The 20551-nt window shown below is 40.9% G+C and overlaps 1 protein-coding gene and 2 long non-coding RNA genes across 3 annotated transcripts in view; all 3 read right to left on the bottom strand.

Annotated features, from left to right (window-relative positions):
* Positions 1-11124, bottom strand: part of htr2aa (5-hydroxytryptamine (serotonin) receptor 2A, genome duplicate a) — a 62632-nt gene extending 51508 nt beyond the window's left edge. Inside the window, exon 1 of the mRNA XM_044132426.1 lies at positions 9457-11124. Coding sequence (XP_043988361.1) covers positions 9457-9883 — 427 coding nt within the window. The 5' untranslated portion in view covers positions 9884-11124. The remainder of the gene's footprint in view (positions 1-9456) is intronic.
* On the bottom strand, positions 2290-3112 carry LOC122840192. The gene is made up of 3 exons (XR_006372181.1): positions 3043-3112; positions 2818-2904; positions 2290-2608 (listed from the first exon to the last, which is right to left on the bottom strand). It is a non-coding gene; the product is annotated as an uncharacterized LOC122840192 (long non-coding RNA).
* A 167-nt stretch (positions 11125-11291) lies between the features above and the next one.
* LOC122839912 lies at positions 11292-13567 on the bottom strand. Its single transcript, XR_006372140.1, has 3 exons — positions 13386-13567; positions 12424-12658; positions 11292-12332 (listed from the first exon to the last, which is right to left on the bottom strand). It is a non-coding gene; the product is annotated as an uncharacterized LOC122839912 (long non-coding RNA).
* Positions 13568-20551: the final 6984 nt, after the last annotated feature.

Raw genomic sequence — 20551 nt, 5'->3', positions numbered from 1 at the left:
ACCATCCATCCAGAATGCCTAAGTGTGTAAACTTTCATGATCGCAGACAGAGCATCTGCTTTACGTAGCATGAGATAAAGTAATGTAGTTATGTGGTTGATGTCGCGACTTCGGAATTGAATTCGCAGAGAAAACTAAACTAGAGCAAAGATTTGAGCCGGCCGCTTAGAGGACTTGATAATCCTCCGCCTCGTCCAAAATGAACAATTCTTTGGCAGCGTGAAATAGCGCCAGCTGCTGGTGGTCAGTCAAAGTTAGCTCAGTCCAAACAGTGTGTCAGGTTCATGAAGGGAGCATTACATGTCTGCTTTTCTGTCCAGAGAGATTGAAAGGAATAATTGTCAGAAAATTGAGTTTCAAAATTGGGTATTTACTAGACCACGAATCTGTTTTGTTGCCATGAAAGCAAGGAGCAACAACAGAAGGACCAGAAAACGACCCAGTGTCTGAAGAGCTGATTTGAAGGATTTCCCTAAAGAGAGGTTTCTATGCCTCCATCATCGGTTTCAGCTTCGGTGTGGAGGAAGAAACAAATGGCCCTCGGGCTGCACTTTTGACATCCCTGCTCTAGAGTAACTGCTTCATTGAACCTCATTCAAAATAAATCCAACAATCCATTTAACTTACTATGAAAACACATTAGGGGTGCACCAATATGAAAACGTGGGCCGATATCAATATCTGATATTTATATTGCTGTTCTGGCCGATAACCAATACTATATCTATTTCTCTACTGTTTTAACATCTTAGAAAAGAAAAAAAAAACAACAACCAGAAACATATGGCAGCAAGATAGAAATAAATATCAGTTCTTAATATCAGTTTTATCTGGCTGATAACGATATGTTAAAAAATGACTAACATTGGTTTATATCGATTTTAGTGCCGATATATCGTGCGTCCCTCGTCACCATTAAATACCAAAATGTTAACTGTGTCTGATTGGGAGTGGTTGACCTTCCCAACCCAGGAAAATAATAATAAAGATAATTACCCCAATTTCTATTTCTGACTTCACTCCCTAAGTTTGCCAATTAGATGGAAGGACTCAGAAAGTTTAGCGGTTCGTAAATGGTTTGCAGTGACATTATTATTGCTTCCCATGCAGCCCTGATATTTACAAATCATGACATTAGATGAGCTGCAAAAATTCAAAATGTGACACATGAATGCACCGACTGCTGAACTCTGTCGCAGCCTGAACAGTAAACTGTTTACCGTCACCGTTTAATTAGCGGCTTGATTTCAGAACGCAGTCGACCTCATGGGGGAAAAAATCACTGAAGTTCCTTAATTTCTCCACGAAAACATGTAGAACCCGTCAGCGTAGAGGAGACAGCACTGCATACTTAACCATTATGTAGTCAAGTTGAGTTACTGAAGCTGTTTTAAGCGTTGCAGAGGGTATCAGGAGGATTATGTGAGGTGAGAAAGCGCATCAGTCTGTCAGCTGTGCTGTGACGGCTCGTCCCAGGGGGAACGCCACGACGAAAAACACGGAGAAATAAAAGGCAAAAAGCACGTTAAGAAACGGATTTGTGTTTCCTGATTCCGAGCCCGTCCCCACCGCGGCTGCAGGGACAGAGTGTGAGGTTCGATCTCCAGGCTGCCCAGTGGACGTCGAATGTTTGTTTCAGGCAAACGGCTTTGACCAACTGAGCTAAATCTCACTGCTAGGCCGTCTGTCAATAGACACGACGGACGAGGCATGAGCTGAAACAGATCAGTCGTTAGCCGGTTGGACTGCCTCATAAGCCCCCCAAGCTGTGCACACTGATTCATATCAGATCAAAAATATTACATTTTTACAGCTGACACTGGAGAGAATATGTGTTAAAGCTCACTGAGATATAAAAGTGTTCCACCGTGAAAGAAGAGATGGCCCGACTGGTTCCGTAGATACACACAAACTATTATTATTATTATTATTTACAACAGGCACCCAAAATGTTGCTGGGTGTTACTTAAATGTCATAAAGACGGAAAAGATTCCTTTTTGATCTACCAGACCTCGACTAATTGAAATGAAAAACTATTTTCTCCTTTTTTAAAATCTGTTTCTGTTTACTGACGAAAACCCCAACTGAGTTTACATTCCAAATGTGAGCAAAACTTTGTCAGTATTCTGCTAAAACGATTTCTCAATTGTTTCCATTAAACAAGAATTGTTAAGTTTGTTTGTGCGATAAATTGTTTTAAAAAAAAAACATCCTCCGACTCCATCCTGGGGTCGTCTTCTTCGGTTTGCGGAAACGTCCTGTTGTTGATGGTGTGACAGGTGTGATGAGAGAAAAGGGTTTCTGTTGCAGTTTTGCAAAATGAATCGATACCTCATCCTAGGGTCAAAATGTTTGATCAAAAATCCAGTTTTTCAAACTTGGCACGTTTCCATTTACCAAATGTATTTAGGAAAAGTTGAATTGCGCAATCATATGGTCAATGGAAGTGCAACTGTAACTGGGCGTTGCTTATTTCTTGATGTGGAGAAATGAAAGTGTCTCTGCTGTCCGGTGTGTGTTACTGGTGACGTCTTCCTCTCTGTCTGCTGGGATCACGGCGGGGATTCACAGCGTTCTGCTGCCTCAGGACCGGCTGCGTTACTCTTACTATCACATCAGAGGAAGAAGGAAATTTGAATTACAGCTTTATTTCGCTACACTTTTCTTAGCATCTCCACTTATAAAAGAAAAAAAAAAATGTGATTTTTTTTTAAGCCGTCTTTCCGCAAACACAAATGTCTATTTCTCTTTTTTTTTTCCTAATTTTTCGTTTTATTACAACATTTTTTATCTCCTTCCAGACAGTGTGCGCCTACCTCAGCACTCTTAATCTCGTTTTTTGTTAGAACTAAACTTCCCCAGCTGAGAGTCCCCTTCAGGCTCCTCCAGCGGTAATTCGCCCTCTCAATAAAAAAAAAAAAAGGTGAGGTTAGACTGCGCAGCCCTCCAGTAGCAGTTCATCTCCAGTCACATGGCTTCATTTAGGCAGAAGCCAAAGATTACGCTTCAATGGAAACTAATTTCAAAAATCCACCACTTACAGTAAATCACTTCAGTGACTTTGCAGGAGCTTTGACTGATGGATTCTACGTCTCCACGGCAACGGTGGCCGAGCTCCACACGGAGCCACCTGTCAGACCCAAAACGTTAAATAAAAGACAAGAACAAAAAGAACGAAGGAAAAAAGACAAAGCTGGAATTATAACAACCGAAATGTAAATTAATAAGGAGTAGTGCTGACTGAATAGGACAACTTTAATTAAAAACACATTATTGTTTTCACACCAGTGAGTTCTTTCTCTTTAAGGGAATATCTACCAGGAATGTTTATATTTTATTTTAGAGTAGAAAAAACGGAAATTACTGGAAGTATCTAATATATGTAACAAAAAACAGCCATTGTTCTGTTTCTTCATAGTCGATAAGCTAACTTACAAAACATGTCGGATGATTATACACACCTGTCTTGGTAATGACAAATTAGATGGTTTTGTGGTAAAAATAAATAAATAAAAACAAACAAAAAAGAATCCCATTCAAATGTAGAAACGGTGGATGCAGGCGTTGGCTCCAATGAATGACAAAAACTTGGTCGATATCCCGCATGTCGAAGAAACACAGTTTAACAATTGTTGAGTTTCCATTTGTTCCTCGCCGTCATTCTCCTACTAAAAATAGAATAAAATAAAATCAAAACATCCTGCTTTCTTTCATCCTCCTCGTTTTTTGGGCCAGTGGAAACAAACGGTTTCTGATCGAGTGACTCGTACGAAGCCAGAAAAGTGTTTCTGTTGCAGTTTTACAAAAAGAAGAAAAAAAAAATACAACAACTTCAATACGACGCGTCGTCCCAGCAAATGAGAAACTGACGCAATTCCATTATGCAAATGTACTTTTGAAATGTAAAATTGTCCAGTTTTATGGTCAATGGAATCAACGCTACTTAAAGAGGATAACAAAGCACTTCTGGTACAAAGATAATCTTTACAGGGATTCATGGATCATCTCAGGAGAAATAAGCAGATAGGAAAGAAAACTCTTCAAAACACTTCACACAGAATTATGAATATTTTAAAAACGTGGCTTTGAGGGATTGATAAACAGAGACCTCTGCTGAGTCCCTATATCACTTTGTGTAATCAGCTGGAAACGATAACAACAGTTTATTAGTTTGTTAAACCTTTTCACGCCTTAAAAGACTAAAGGATTTTTTTAAAACAATTAACGCGTCAAGAATGTTGTTCCTTCCTGTTTTCAGCCATTAAGTTTAATTATTCCACAGCCAGTCGGCTCTGCGTTGACACTTTCAGGTATTTTATAACGTTATTAAACATTACTGAGGACTAAAATAATCCCCACACCATGATGCTGCCACCACTGTGCTGCGTTGTACTGTTCAGCATGGTGCGCATTGTTGTTGTTTTCTTTTCACACATACAGAACTAATCAATAAATTAGAATATTGCACAAAAGTCCATTTATTTCAGAAACTTCATCACTAAGAGAAACATGTTAAATAGATTCAAATTGATGTAATTAAAGCCTTTATTTCTGTTAATTACGATGATTTTTCTGCTTGCAGGGCAATGAAAATGTTTCCAGATCAATAAAACATTTAATACAGAAACGTGTGCTAAATGAAAAGTGTGCTTAATACCTGCTTAAAGGTTATTTGCTAAAGGTAATTTTGTTCACAAAAAAAAATAGGCCTCATCTGAAAATATGATTCCCGTTTTTAAAAAATTCTGTCTCCTTTCTTGAAAGGTTTTTTGGCTCTACTGGCCTTTATTTGAAAGCACGCAGACAGAAAAGGAGGTAATGAGAGGGAAAATATGCGACAAAGGTCACCAGGCTGTCACAGGAATCGAACCTGTGACAGCCGGTTTCCCCCTGTGCCGCCGTTGAAATCGTGCTGCTGCTGAAACACTGATGTCCTTTAAATCTTGAATTAAAACCAGCCTGTTTAGGATTGTATTTGAAACATAATCAATTACAAATTTATTGACGGAATCTGACTTAATGTTGTGTTTTCATTGTTGATTCTGTGTTGCATTGTGTTTCTGTGTTTGATTTGATGTGAAGCACTTTAAAATGCCTTGCTGCTGAAATGTGCTATACAAATAAAATTTGATTGATTGATTGATTGATTGATTGATTGATTGACTGACTGTGTGTCGGTCAAACAAAAACCCAATAAAATCCGTTGTAGATATGACTAAAGTGAAAATGTTCACCATGTGTTTGATCTTTCTATATGTTATGAACATAACAGGGCCTCCCTAAACGTCGGGGATGACCCCGGTGATAATCTAATCTGTGGCCTCATTAATCCCGCTTCCCAATCATCTTTTTCACATCAGGCCCATCATCTGAATTTGTAAGATCGTCTCTATGCCTCAATAATCAGTGCGGCCCGGCACTTGAAAACAGTGTTGCGTTCGCTCCCTGAATCAGTAAACAAATCTGAGGCTGTGTAGGAACATCGGTAAAAATAATTACAGCGCTGTTTGTCTTGAGTTAGCATAGCTAATTAGTCCTTTTGTCATCTCATTAAGAGCCGGGGGGAAAAAGTGACTTCTGAAGTGCTGTAGGTCGTCCTGTTGAAAGCACTCTTCCATTTTTTCATTTATTTTTTAGTTTTTGCTTATTTACCGCTCTCCTTCTCATGCAAATGAATTTGCTGTTTGGGTTTTTAAAGGTTTCCTGCGTGAGCAGCAGAATCCTGAGCGATGGAGGAGAAAAGGCCCCACTGGTGAAAGGGCAACAACAAAGAATACATTTTAGTAGGTATGCGTGTGTGCGTGCGTGTGCGTGTGTGTGTGCGTGCTTCAGCTTGTGTGACGGGAGAGTGACAGATCAAGAGACAGGACAATAACGTGATAAGTTGTTCCAGAGGATATCACGATAAACGATTATATTGTTACTTTGAGACCATTTTCAAATAATACAATGGTAGTTGCATAATAATGTAAGAACTCATCCTCAGAGATCAGTAAACATTTCACACTGGAACATTTTAAAAATCCAAAGCAAATGAACAAAAACAACAAAACAAAGAAATTATGGAGTTTCTCTAAACACAATTATCCCTCAAAAAAATGGTTAGTCGAGACCAAACACCAGACTGAAGAGTCTCATCATCCAGCTTTGGTAGGAAAAGAGAGAGAGAGAAGAGAAAACTGATATATCATGGTAATGATGTGTTGCGACAGGCCTAGTCAAAGCTGGTAAAAAAACTAGATTTTCATATTTCCAAATGAAATAATTATAAAGTGCAGATATTAAACTGGCAGCTTTTATCATTGATTAGCAATATCAGCACACCTAGCATTGCTAACATCAGCAGCCTCTTCATGTATTTCCAGCAGCATGTAGAATGCAGAGAACGTTTCTGAACTCTAACATTTCCATGTCCAACGTACCAGACGACACTTAATAGCTCAACATAAAAAACCAGAGCAACTTGTGATGCGTTCAGCCTTGCTGTTAGCTGCAGAACAGGTCTTGCTCTTTCTCACTGTCCCGCAGCTTGAATGAACTGCAGACAAGTGGGGGAAATTGTTTTCTTTAAGGCAGCTTGCTACATCTCCGTGCTTCCCCTTTCATATCCCAGCAGTGACATAACAGAAGTTGAAAAAAACACTAAAACGTAAATATTGCTCCCGTACTTTCAGTAATACTTCACTCCATTTGTATTGGATGGAAGATTTCACTTCAATGTCAGAGAAATGAATTAAAAAACCACCTGAAATCACAATTCTGTTCTTAAAAACCAAAGTTCCTCATGGCGGAGTTGTCAAATTCCAATATGGCCGCTGCCACATTGGGTTTTTTACCCTTCTAAATGTTTGTGTCTCAGTAAATTACACACATGCATCTCTGTGTAGATGTACAGACACCATGATGCAGTTTCTATTGCTTACAGTAGTTACTCTGGAAACTCATCTTAAAAACTAGCAAATGCTTCAAGAGTTCCACTATGACGTCCTTCCCAAGTCTGACTTGAATGGTACATAAAACATATCAAGTAAAACATGATTTAAATGGAACATATTAAAATAAGACAAAAAAAATCCTCTTTGAAATGTATTTAGATAATGTTCACTGCTGACAAACTGATCAGAAACCACGAAGAAAACACATAAATTATGCAACGTTTTCCATTTTATGTGGATCTTGAAGCAACTTCTTTGTCTTTTCTTTTGGTTAATCGTTTTGTTTTCTGGTGCGTTTCCACCACCTTCTGGTTCAGCAAAGCCTTTTGGAGAGTTGAGGACAAAACGGAGAAAGTCAAGATCAAACTCAGTCAACTTTGCATACCAACACAGTGGACGTGTCTATCCCTGCAAAACAAGCCTCGTCCTCCTAGAAGACATAATCTTTTAGTAATCATCGCAAAAAACGGGATACAGCAAAGTAGAGATCAAATTTTATCTTTAATAATTGATTACATTGTAACATTAAGCCTTCTCTATTCTTTCCCATTTGAAAACCTAATAGTCAGGCTTCCACTTCAAAGTGGAAGCCTGAGGATATGTCTGATGAAACAATACCAGCTCTGATCTGTGACTCCATCCTGCTCTGAATGACAGCCGTCAACCACGACCACAAGGCTGAGACAGCAGGAGGTCATTCCAGAATAAAGCCCAGAGGAACTCTCTGTAATTTAAATACATTACAATACTGCTTTTTAAGGAAGGCAGTCCAATTCTTTGGGATTCAAACTGCGACAATTCCCAACCTGATTTTGCATGTGGATACACCATTAGCCAACCTGCAGTCTGTTCACAAAATGTTGAGTTATTTCAGCGTTTTTTGCCTCCTGCCAATACTCACAGGTCTAACCTCACATTCCAGCTGAAGTAGTCAGATGACATTCTCCAATCACAACATCTGAAAGACTCACGAAAAAAAAAAAATGTCTAAAAGAAAAAGTTCACATAAATGACGAGGATATTTTAACCAGCGTTTTAAGAACGCAGCCCATCTTCTTCCTGACATTTTCAGTTCACCTTTTTCCAAGCAGCCACCAAATTTCTCTCATCACCACCTTCTAGAAATGTTTCTCTGTCTAACTCACACTAATCACTGGTGTTGGTGTCAGAGTACACCGTGTTATATTTGTATTTCTGTGAAATGTGAAGAAAGTGAGCAGGTTGTGAAATGGCAGACTGCGACGTCGCCTTTTCAGCGGGGAATTATTTGTTCTTCACATGCAAAAAACGAACACCTGAAACCTGATCTAGTGGTAAAACCTGATCCAGCTGGGACAGGATGGTTTAGATTTGGGGTATTTTGTGTGTTTTGCAGTGAAGTCCACATGTACAGGGAATCTGGTGATTCTGAATCACTCCTCGTCTGTCCCTCCCCAAAGACCAGTTCACCAGGATGTAATCCACCTTATGCTATATTTTTGGCAATATCAAAAGCTGTGTCATTACAAAGTTGTCAAAAAAAACAAACTGTAAATAACACAATTTGCAATTGTTTTATTTACCGTGAGTAGGAAATGGAATTAAAATCAGTTTGTTCATGCGATAAGTCCTTAAAAATTATGCTGCGCCATCTTCCTCCTACCACTTCCTGTAGTCTTCTTCAGCATTTCCGCCAGTAGTAACATCTGGTTCTTGATCATGTGACACGATATGAAAATATGCAAAATACACCAAATTTGATACGGCCGGGAAAAAAACCCCATAACACCTCATCCACGCGCAAAAACTTTACACAAAACCTTTACACAAAAACTCAGTTTTGTCGAAATTGCCTTGTTTCCATTAGTTGGATTTTTTTTGGGAATTCCAAATTTAAGTTCAATGGAAACACATCTGTAGCAGTTGTGCTCCACTTGTGATCATCTGTCACATAAAATCTTGATAGAATACATTCAAATTTGACAAAGAAAGACGATCAGACCTTCCAGGAGTGTGAATACTTTCACCAGGCTCTGCAGTTCTGACAGCTTATATAATGCATGCTGTATTAACAGAGTCTACCTGTAGGAGTTTGTGTCTGTGCGGCAGAAACATGGCCCTGTGAGCCTTTTCATTCATCTCTCTGCGGAGGCAAGTTGTGCCACTTTCTTTTTCCGTTGAAGCGGCACGCCAAATAAACACATCACTGTCAACAACAGGGCTGACCACCTCCAACACTGCTGCTCTCCATCTGTCCTCCACCATCACCACAGAGCCAGGCATGCTTTCTAAAGCCTTTCTTTTCTTTCTTTTTATTTACCACACTTCCAAACACAGGGTTAGAGGTAAACCTAAACCCAGAGGAAGGCTGATTTGAACCAGAAAAGAGTGACTGAAGCGTTCAGCATGCAGACAGGTGTAATCTGTTTAGTCCTAAAGATATTCCATCCAAAGACTGTGGGAGGCACTTTGGAGTGGAGTCAGCAACACACCAAATGTCAACTTAATAAAAGCCCAATGTGAGTGACATGCGCGCCTTACCGTAGAGAATGGTCACCATGGAGACCGGCATCACCAAGATGCCGAGGAGCATGTCAGCCACCGCCAGTGACATCAAGAAGTAGTTAGTGGCATTCTGCAGCTTTTTCTCCAGGGAAACCGCCAGGATCACCAGGATGTTGCCCATGACCGTGACGGCGATGGCGACCAAAATCAGAAGCGCCGGCCAGTTCTTCTCCACCCGCGAGGCGGCGTGGAGGCAGCGAGATCCGAAGTCCGCCACGCCACCGTGCTGGGACCAGTTTGCCGCTTGCGTCTCGATGCCGTTGCGGGCGAGGTTGCTCCCCTGACACTTGAAGCGCGTCAAGTTATCGGGCAAAGGCGAAGGCCAAGGGTTGGACTCCAGAGCACTGAAGGTCCTGATGGTGTTAGAGATCAACTCAGACATGTTGCCGCCTCGCAGGTTCATGGTTTCACCCCAGTGCCTCTAACGATGAACAGCCCAGACTGGAGTAAGGGAATTCAAATTTGAAGAAGCATTTTCTTTTAAAATACCGTAAAGCATTGCAAAGCGTCTCTTCATTTATGAAGTACCCTTCAATGCAACACGTGTGTTGGGTATTCCAGCACCTCTGAGGGAACTGAAACCTTGAAATGTCTGTCAGGATTAGCAGATGATCCTCCACAGAGGGAAACAAAAATAGCAGACTACTGAATTGAGAGCGACAGAAAAGAGCAGCTGTTTGATCTTAAAGGACAATAGGGCGTTCCTAAAAATGTAATTGCTTGGGTGATACCGTCACCGTGTGTCTCAAGGGTCTGGAAAAATGAGCAAAAACAAAGAAGACAGAAGTGCTTCAGGTACTGAAAAAAAACCAAATCCAAACCTGGGAAAAGAGAGAAGAAAAAGAAGAACCTTATGAAAGGTGTTTGAACGGAAGTCGCAGGTTTCACATCCTTGAAGCCTGAGCTTGTTAAAGCAGAGCTCATGTTAAAAATATTAGCTCTGTGTTTTAAAAAATTTAATTTTCTGTCTTGACAGAATTTTCCGGCAAATATGTTGCTTCCTGAGGACAATATTTGCACTTTGGAGAAAAGAACTTAAAAAGCTGGGTGGAATTTCCTAAAAAGCTTCCTCACCCCAACTTGTCCCCACACCTGTGAGATGGCATGAGCAGCTGACCGGGATGGACGGTGGTCATGACTACATTCAACATGGCTTTGTCCGTGCATCACTAACTTTCCCCTCTCCCTTAAGACGAACAAAACATTTCACTGCTTCTTTTTAACCAGAGTGAATGTCAGCCCTCCAAGGAATCTGAAGTATTCCATGTTTTTCCTACTCATTTCCAGATCCATACCTCGATGGAAAAATGTCAGTCACTCTCACTCTCCATCCACGTCCGCCAACAACCTGAACGTTCCTGCGCGAACCTTCATGTTTCCCACGTGGCACATTCCCATGTCTCGTCACTTTCCTAGAACAATTTCAAAGAAGTGGAGGAAGAAGGCAAAGAACCACGCGGCTGACTGAAGAGCTCTCGATTCTCCAGAAGAGTGTTGTTAGTCGTCTTCCGTGGTGGCCAAGAGCTGAATGCTTCTCCGCTTTTGCTCTGCTCTCAGCTTTCCACATGCAGCCTCTCTTCCTCTCAGCGGGGATCTCCTTTCTCTCACTCTCTGAGTCTTTCACTCGCTCCTTCTCTCTCTCTCTCTCTCTACCCAGGATGTCTTTCCCTTGAATTGTATTGGCTGGCCCCCATTCTCTCTGATGTGTCTTGTTCTCTCTTCTATTGTGCCTTTCTCCCTCCCCCCCTTCCCCTCATCGTGTCCAGTATGTAAATGAATTTGATTTGTTTCCTCTTAGGTCAACAGGCTTTACTGACATGGTCAGACTGCGATACTAAGCAGGAGTATCGCAAGTATTGCAAGGCACTCCTTGCCTTGCAATAATTGCCTTGCAAGTATTGGCACCCCTTGAATATCTCATGTTTTGTAATGGTACAATCTCAAACTTCTAAGCATTTTTTGAGGAGGATTTTATGTGACAGCCTAAATAAAAACAAAAGTGATTTCTGAATTTAACAGCAGTAAAGAAAGTTGTTGCTATGCCTGATGAAGAACCGAAGGGTCCAGCATGGCCGAACAGAAGCAATCCCCTATACCAGGTTTGTTTCGGGTGTAGACATTGTCTCAAGGTGTAGTCATGGAGAGAAGGGTTTCTGGTCAGGGAAACTTCGGTTCTTATCTTCAGTTTTTGCAGATGATGTCTGAATTCATGGTTTACTGATGGAAAAATGTTGATTGCTCCCTCCACGTAGTCTTTGCCTTACGGGAAAATGTTGTTCATGGACGATGGCAGAATGGAGTAGAAGAAGGACCAATGGACTGGTGTTCATCTGCAGCACTGCAGGCAATGAATAGAAGATCATATACTTTGTCGTCCCCTAGGGGGAAATTTGTCATGGACTCAAAGGTGTGTAGAGCACTGTATCAGCAGCCAAAAGAGACAGTAAAAACACATCGAGAGCAAAGGTCTCAATTTACCAGCCTGTTTACCTCTCCAACCCTGACCAAGGTTAATGACATTACCAAAAAGAATGAGATCTCAGATACCGGTGGTGGACATCAGCTTGCTTTGTAAAGTCACCTGGCTCTGCTGAAGATCGGATGAAATCTCAATCCTCTGATGGAAGCTATTGTAGGAGCTTCTCAGCCTCAACAGGAGTCGGTTGAGGTGGTTTAATCTTCAGATCAGGATGCCTCCTGGGCATTTTCCTTTAGAAGTTTTGTGGGTACGACGTAGGAAACACTGGAGGGACTATGTATCCCTTCTGCCCTGGTAACGGGTTTCTGTCCCCCATAATGAGCTGGTTAGTGTCACTGTGCAGGTACTATATGCCTAGATGTCCTTCCGTTACCTATTAGAGAATGGATAACTTTCATTAAAGCGTGACAGAAAGAAATGCCACTTCCAGGTATAAAAACAGATAAGGAATTAAGAGCCCGTACACTGCAGTATTGCATATCATTCAGGAGACAGATTGCACACATTTGCTCTCAATATGTGGTGTCTGCTGGTTGTAATGTTTCCAGTAAGTCCTGACCAGTCTTGCACAGACTTCTCGGAAGAATTTATTCCATTTGCTCTCTCCAGAACAGCCTCAACTCTGGCAAGATGGAGGGTTTTCTCACATAAACTGTCTGCCTCGGATCTATTTATAATGTTTCCGCTGGATTTAGATTTCTGCAGGAAGAAAAATAAAAGTATTGGTGCAACTCCCACCAGCAGTCAGATAACGGCGTGGTCTGGAATTACAGACTTGGATTCTGTTGTGTACTTGATTCAGAAGTTCTGATATTATCACAGCTAGTCACCACGACAAATTATGCTGGACAATAAATTGTTCCAGAAGTTATAATGGTGAGCAATAATATTGTTGTTTAGAGACCATTTTGAAGTGACATACTAGTAATGGCAAAACAATAATGCAAGAGAATATCCTAAGAGATCAGTAAACTTTAAATTCTAATAAATATTTAACACTGGGACTGAAAGACATTTTAAATATATAAAATAAATAAACACAACAAGAAACAAAAAGAATTTTGAAGTCTTTGTAAACATAGTTGTCCTTTAAAAATGGGATAGTTGAGACCAAAGCAGCAAACTGAAGACTTTTATCATCCAGTTTTTAGTAAAAATAGACTGAAAAAAAGAGACAAACAATAAATCATGCCAACGGAAATAATTGATTTTGTTTTAAATCATCATGCAATTAATTGATTTATTGATTATTGTGACTGGTCTAGTAACAACTGTAGCAAAGTCAATGCGATAATGAGGATCTCCATCCTGATCTAAAGTGTAGATTTGTCACAGAGCAACAAATGAGCGACTCACGTCTCAATTGGAAAAACAAACAGCTTCTGAAATTTTAACAAAGTATATTATAAAAAAAAAAAAGGATTACCTAAATGAGGAATGCCATGTCCAACATATAACACATTCGTCCTCTTTGCCTTTTGTGTCCCTTTTATCATCTTTATGTCATTAATATTTATTTACCGCCCACTGGCGTCCATCTTGTTTTATCGCACTGTTGTAAAACATAAACAAAATAAATTATGCTAACGATCCTCCTGGCTGTTTGCTCAGTTCCAGCAAAAAACATGTTGATTGGTCAGATGCGTCAGCACTGCAGCGCGTTTTGGTCCCCGGCGTGTCGCTCTAGTCAAATTGATCATAAAATAATTGTGTTCCCTCACACGTTTGTATGCATATTTTAGCTAGACCGGCCCACGCTGTTTGCATTGCAGATTTTAAATCACAGACCTAAAATCGTGTTGCACATGGATGGCGAAAGTCAACTCATCCTCGCCTTGAGGCCACTGTTTGTACCCTTTATTTTACTAAATCCTCTTAGGAAAAAAAAGGTTCATTTTCTTTAAAGTCGTCTTTTAAGGCTAATAATAAAAATCCCCGATGATTTCAGAGAAGTTGAGCCGTGCAGACTGTAAGTCAGGAAAGCCGTGATGCAGGTTAAATTTTAATAATGCTCTCGCACACAACTGAACAGTTTATTTAGTCATCATGAAGCACTTTTCCACTTTACACGAGGAGTTCATATTCATTTTTAAATCATGGGTGGGGTTTGTTTACAGACCACAAGTGAGCTGCTCTTTCCTTTATGTATTTTTCCTTCCGTCTGAAGGAAAAATACATCTGTATATTTACAATTGTAATATTACTTTTTAGTTTAGTTTGTAATATTCGTAATGCAGAATGTAACTCTTTTGGTGTCTTCATTCGGCATAAATCCAGGTTAGTTGGTCCCAGAGGCCGAGGCTGATAACTAGACAGAGATGGTACCGGTCCAAAGCAGATTTCCATCTAAAAACAACTTCAGTCTCTAAAACATTGCAGCCGACCATGTAAACAGTTTTATTAAACTTCAAACAGCTGTTTCCTTAGAGTGTTTTCACACCTGATAATCTGGTTCAATTGAGAACCAAAACTGCAACATTGGTTATATTTTCAGCTGGTGCGGTTCACTTTCACACTGCTCTGTGTCAAACGATCCAAACTAACTGAAAAACCTGTTGACCTCCTGGCCTGTGGTGGCGCTGCAGCAAGAACTACTGAAGGAAACAACAGAAAAACCTCTGGGAAACACTGGTGTAAGGCACTTTGGGATTCCCTGGACTTAATAAAGCACTATACAATTACAGGCCATTTACCATTTTTTCATTTAGGCTCCCAGCTCTACGGTGAAACCTAACTTGACCTGACATAAGAAAACTAAATGAAGAAATATCTCAACCACAGCGTTTCTTTGTGATCACTTTTACTGGCCAAAAGCCCAAACAAAAGAGGTGGGTTTGAATTAAGACATTTAAAAAGGACTGACTGACAAAACTTCAGCTATACTTCTTAAAACTACGTACTTGTGTCTTTCCACTGATTTTTCCTCCCAATCCAAATGTAGCAGCAGCTTTAAAAAAAAAAAGAGAAAAAGATCCCATTTAGACAAATTTGAATTACTTTTTATGAGACTAGAGTTAGGAAGTCTGTTTCCATTTTTGACTCTTTTCGGACTAGTTCGTCTGAGTTTATATGTACTTAAAGGAAGATACCGAGATAGTTAAAACATGAGCCACTTTTAACCCCTTTCACAACAGGGAGAACAGCAGATCCGGAGCGTGTTATTTTTGCTTTAGCTGTCAAGCAGCCTACTGTCCTGTTTGCTGGTGACGGACAGACGTATTGTTTGTGAAAATTTTGATCTTCTTGGTCCGTTTTAGCCTCACACACGTCGAGCTGTTATTGACTCAAACTCCGGTGTATGTTCAGGTGGAAATTCAAAAAAGAAAAAGAATAGCCCCGAGCGTTGAGACGTTAATAGGTCTGTGTCCAGGATAACAGAGCGGGGACACTGCTGTGCACGTAGGTGTGCTCTCTGACAGACCCTGAGCTGGGAGGCAACAGGGAGGCAGCTCTGAATGCGAGTCTCCAACCTGGTAATTTATACACTGCTACCCCAATGCGCTTAGCAACCTGCCATTATTTGTTCATTTTTGTCTTTGTTCAAATTCGCCTCCTTTTTGTGTTAGGGATGTATAGTACCGGCAACTAATTGAAGTGAAAGCAGCAGCAGCTGTTGTTTCGGCTCCAAATGGATAGGTGAAGTCGCTCTCCGCCTCGTTGCTAGGTGCTCCCGATGTTTTCCTTTCATTTCCTTCGGGTGAAGTAGAATCAGTCGGCAAGCAGATGCTGTTAGAGTAAAATCAAAATGAGAATTGTAAAAACATTTTCTCTCTGTGTCTGTGTGGCTCATATGCTTCTTTTTTTTCTTCCCCCCTCCTTTTCTGATTTCTCCCACTATGACTCACGTCTACTTAATGGACCTGATGTGCGCTGGCATAATTCATCTCTTTTTCATCATGTTTTTTTTGTTGGGTTTTTTTGTAGTATTGCTAAAGAAAAGGCCATTCTTAATAACAATCACACAGTCATTTATGGAAGAAAAGGCTTTCATAGATGGAGCTTCAGATTTGTTGGTTCGTTGTGTTTTTGTGTAAAAACTGCTTCTGATAGGCATCGTTTTCCCATTAGTTGGTAATTGAGTTCTGACAATGGCACATACATGTGGTGAATCAAAATTAATTACTTAATAGTCTGCCTTGTTTGCCTCATTTTTACATTGTGATTCAAAATTGCTTTCCTTTGAGTGAAAGGACAGATGCGAGGTTGGAAACAATTTCCCTTTTCAGTTTAACTCTTTACTCTTCAAAGCAAAGTCACATCAATCACATATTTTATTCTATTTAGGAAGCAGATAGCCCTTCTGAGAATGATCACCTTCATGCGACGGAGGGCTTTGCAAACCACTGTGGTCCTTTAGGGGCTATGTCGTCCAGGACTTTGGCATAAGGTGGAGTGTATCCTGGTGAACTGGTCTTTGGGGAGGGACAGACGAGGAGTGATTCAGAATTTGATGAACCATGATCCCTATAATGAGGTTGCATTTGTCCAAACTAAGGAAACCAGGAGGACATCTAGTTGTCAAACAGAATCCTGAGGCTCACTTAGTGCGGCCTGAAAAGGCAACAGGAGGCTTTACTTCATGTGAGAAAGATGCTGGGCGCAGTTTGAGCTGTGGGTCAGGTGATGGACTAGCTGGGCTCACAATTCGGTTTTTACTTTTCCTATTTGTCCATCAAATGGGTGACAAACAGGTGTGAGGATACTGACAAATACCCGGCTAAGAACCTTAGTGTCAGAGCTGTCCCAGGTGGGTCATCATATTTGGACTACAAGTTCCAAGAGGGAAGGTTCTGACTCTGTGCTTATGGACTGAACTGCAGTTCAGGTTATGTGATTTTTTTTTTAGTCAGTAATTGGTGGTCTGGAAGGGGGGCCATCGAGGACACCCCAGTTCATCCCCTTGTGGGCAATGATGGTGCTACCCAGAGGAGGAGTGGGATTAGGAGGAATGGCCCAATCCCACTAAATCTGAGAAGGTTTGGTCAGTAGCAAACCTTCTCATATTTAATCATTTTGTTCGAACACAGGGTGGTTCTTAAGTGTACTTGGGACCAGGCCACCTTGGGTCAGAATTGGATGGTCAATCCTGTAACTGTATCTGCCTCTCTAGTGAAGAAAGGGCCAGGAGTTGTCAACTGATACTTGCAAATAACTAGTTAGATTCACTACTAGAGAGACCTTGGGAACCCAAAACAGTGGTTCAACTTACAGCTCCAGGAGATTTGCTCTCATTTTCCAAGGAAAAGAAAAAGGAATACATGGACTCGATATTGAGGTCTTCCATCGCAGATGCAGCTTTGAGGAGCTGTGACTTTAAGAACATTGTTGTGTATTATGGCTGCAAGGAAGACACCAGCTGGTGGAAGCCAGAGAAGATGGGAGATTGCTAAGCTACTTAGCAACAATTAGACAAAACCTGGGGTGTTGAAGCAATTTGGTGAGGTGATGGAGAATGATTTATGGTAGGTAGGTGTGAAGAGTCAGCTCATGTAAGAGTAATACTGTGGCTCTGAACCGGAAAACGGTGCATTGCTCTCTCTGGCTTGGGGGTCAATATTTGCTTTAAGCTGAGGAGTTTAAGTCTCTCAGTGTCTCATTCACAGGTGACAAAAAGATATAGCATAGAACAAGTTAATGAATTAATATCTTGTCTGTTGCAGAGCAAGTGTTGCACTTGCACAATGTTGAAGAAAGTAAAGCTCTAAATTTACTCACTATGCCTCAACGTCGAATGGAGTCAATAAGATGGTTTAGGCATTTAGTCAGGATGGATCGTCTCTTAAGGAGGCAGTAGGGAATGATCCAGTTCAAGTAGAGCTGATCAGAGGAGGAAAACGTTGAGCTTTTGTTTCAAATACATCCTTCGTAAGTTATCGTGTCTATGTGTACAATAATCCGGAGTGCAGGTTTGAGTAGGTGTACTGAGAACAGTAGGTGCAAACTAGGGGGAATCAGACATGGATTAAAATAATCCTTCACAGATTAGTCGACTGCCTCACTAATCGGGACTTGAAGCGGTATTTAAAGTTTACTTTTCCCTCTGCCTTAAAACATCATTGTCGTCTCTCTCCATGTAAATGATTTCCAATCCACTCGGGATGCTTTTCCTCGAGAACTACATCAAAGCCTCCGCCGTCAGACTTCACTTTTCATCCAGTCCGTCTAAATCATCATCTTTTTCGCTCCCTTATGCTCCCTCTCAGTCAGAGGGGTAATTACAGTCGCCTTCGTCCACTTGCTGACTCTTCAAGTGTCTCTTTCACTTTCCATCATTTACTCCCTTTCATTCTCTTCCTGGCTGACTGACTGTCAACTCCATGCCGCATTGCCTTTCTCTCATTTGTTTGCTGCCCGTCTCTGTTTTGCAGCGACAGCAGGAATCAGTGCCATGAAAAGTCTCTAGAAGGCACATTTAATGAATAATAAAATTTGGCTTTGGCGAATGGAGGGGGGGTTGCTGTGAAAACCCAAACCCAATTCAAAGTTAAAAACTTGGATTTGACAGCTCTAACTTCCAGGTAGAAACGGTGCCGCCGGGCTCCTTCTGTGTTGTGTGGGGACAATAAGAGGGTCCCATCGCTAACATATTGCAAAAACATGTATGTTAGATATCCAGGACGGACAGATGCACACTGGAGCAAAGTGTTTGTTTAGCATTTAGAGAGCAGCACGACAAAGATAAGAGAGAAAATAAAGATGATGCGAGACTTTGGTGACAGATGGACATGAGAGGGTGGGGGAGGACTGAGAATGAAAAGGAAAACAGGAGCCGTTATCCGTAACACACAAACAACACAATCCTCCAGAAAACTGTCCATGCAGACGAAAACACAGACGATGCAACAAAGAGTTGATGCACTTTGACTTTTGGCCTCTTCCGCAAGAATAAAGCTCCCCAGACGTTCAGCAGAGTGAAACACAACAGTTATGACAACAAAGTGCAAAGGAAGAGCAGCTGAGAGCGTTTCAAGTCTGGTTTTTGAAAACGGGTAGATACCTCAGGGTAGATACTCCCGTTTTACTTTCAGAGGCGTCAGGCTTCAGTTGCTGCTTTTACCCTCTCGCTGGATGCATTTCCATTCCAAATGTGCATAAAAAACTCTTGATTTCCCGCTAATGTCGAAAAACAATTTCGCAACGGCGGTGTTTCCATTAAACAAGAAAAGCAAATAAAAATCACACATGAATCAGTTTGTTTATGTGATAAGTTGCTAAAAAGCATCGTCCTCCTACTGCTTCCTGTCGTCTTCGTCTTTTCCATTTATGATGCTCAAAGAAGTGTTTCCATTGCAGTTTTGCAAATTGCAGTAAGTTTGATGCAGCCAAAAAAAAAAAAGAACCCCCACACCATCCTAATGCCAAAACTTTTAATCCAAAAACATGAGTTTTTCAAAATTGCCATGGGTCCATTAGATGCTTTCTAGGAACATAGTGGCATTTTATAGCACAATCAAATACCTTGTTACCTTCAGTTGTCACAAATATGCAGTCTACATGAAATGTGACTTAAAATAAATTTGACTTCTTAATTTAACGCCTTAAAATTGGGTCTCTGTCTCTTTAAGAAGCTCCTGTTCTTTCTGAAAGTCCGCTTTCAGAAAGTCATCACAACATGGCTCCTCTATAAATCCTTTAACGTTTTTAGTACCATTTCACTGAGAAGCAGCTCCTATAATCAGCTCAGCAAACGCTCAGTTCCATCGGGTGTTTGCTAATTACAGCTGGCTAGTCTGAAGGAGCAGAGTGGGTTTGCTGCAGGGGGCGACTGCTCTGAGAGGCAGGAAAGTAAATGGTTTTTCATGCATGGAACACTTCAGCTATGTTTTTGATGAGGGAATAACAGTACGACATGGAGTAAAGCTGAAAAATTGTGATTTTCCATAATGCTGCCCCTTTAAATTTGTCGTCAAAATAAAGTTTAATTCACAAAGTCTGTCTGATGTAAATTTGTCCATCCGTCCCCAATAGGTTCTGCTACAGCCAGCACAGACCTGTGAGCATAACTGTATGTGCCGGAAAGGATAATAATAATAGTCCCAGTCAGAAGGTGGCGCCAGACTCAAAGCAGAGGCCCAGTCCCTGGTTAATCAGTATTCCTGATAAGTGCACCACGAAGAGAAAGAGAACACTCCAAACAAACCAGAGATAAGGTTACTGAAAAGTATAAGTCAGGGGATGGATAGAAAATTCATCTCTAAGGCTCTGAATATCCCTTGGAGTTCAGTAGAGTTTATTGTCCAGGAGATAGGCACCAGCTTTTCCTCTGTCAAAAAGTATGCAAATAGCAACAGTAAAACATACTGTGAGCCAACAGACTGCTTCAGGTTCCTGAATATCTACATCTAAGGGAAGTGTGACTCGTCCTTTAGCTTCCCTTCACACCCTGCCTTTGACTGATTCAGGTCAGATCTTGACATTTTCATGTACAATATTTTTTTGTTATATCAAAGCAAAGATGAGCTGATGATGTGTATTTGCTATTGAATCTTTGAACACTAGAGACATATCTGGCTCTCTGCAAGTTACATCAGGAATCTCTATTAAACCTGCTACGTTTTGAAGCATTTCTTTTCATGCTACATGTTTAGATCC

The sequence above is a fragment of the Gambusia affinis genome, linkage group LG11, assembly GCF_019740435.1.
Source record: "Gambusia affinis linkage group LG11, SWU_Gaff_1.0, whole genome shotgun sequence".
Classification (NCBI taxonomy): Eukaryota; Metazoa; Chordata; class Actinopteri; order Cyprinodontiformes; family Poeciliidae; genus Gambusia; species Gambusia affinis.
This window is presented reverse-complemented; position numbering and strand designations above follow the sequence as displayed.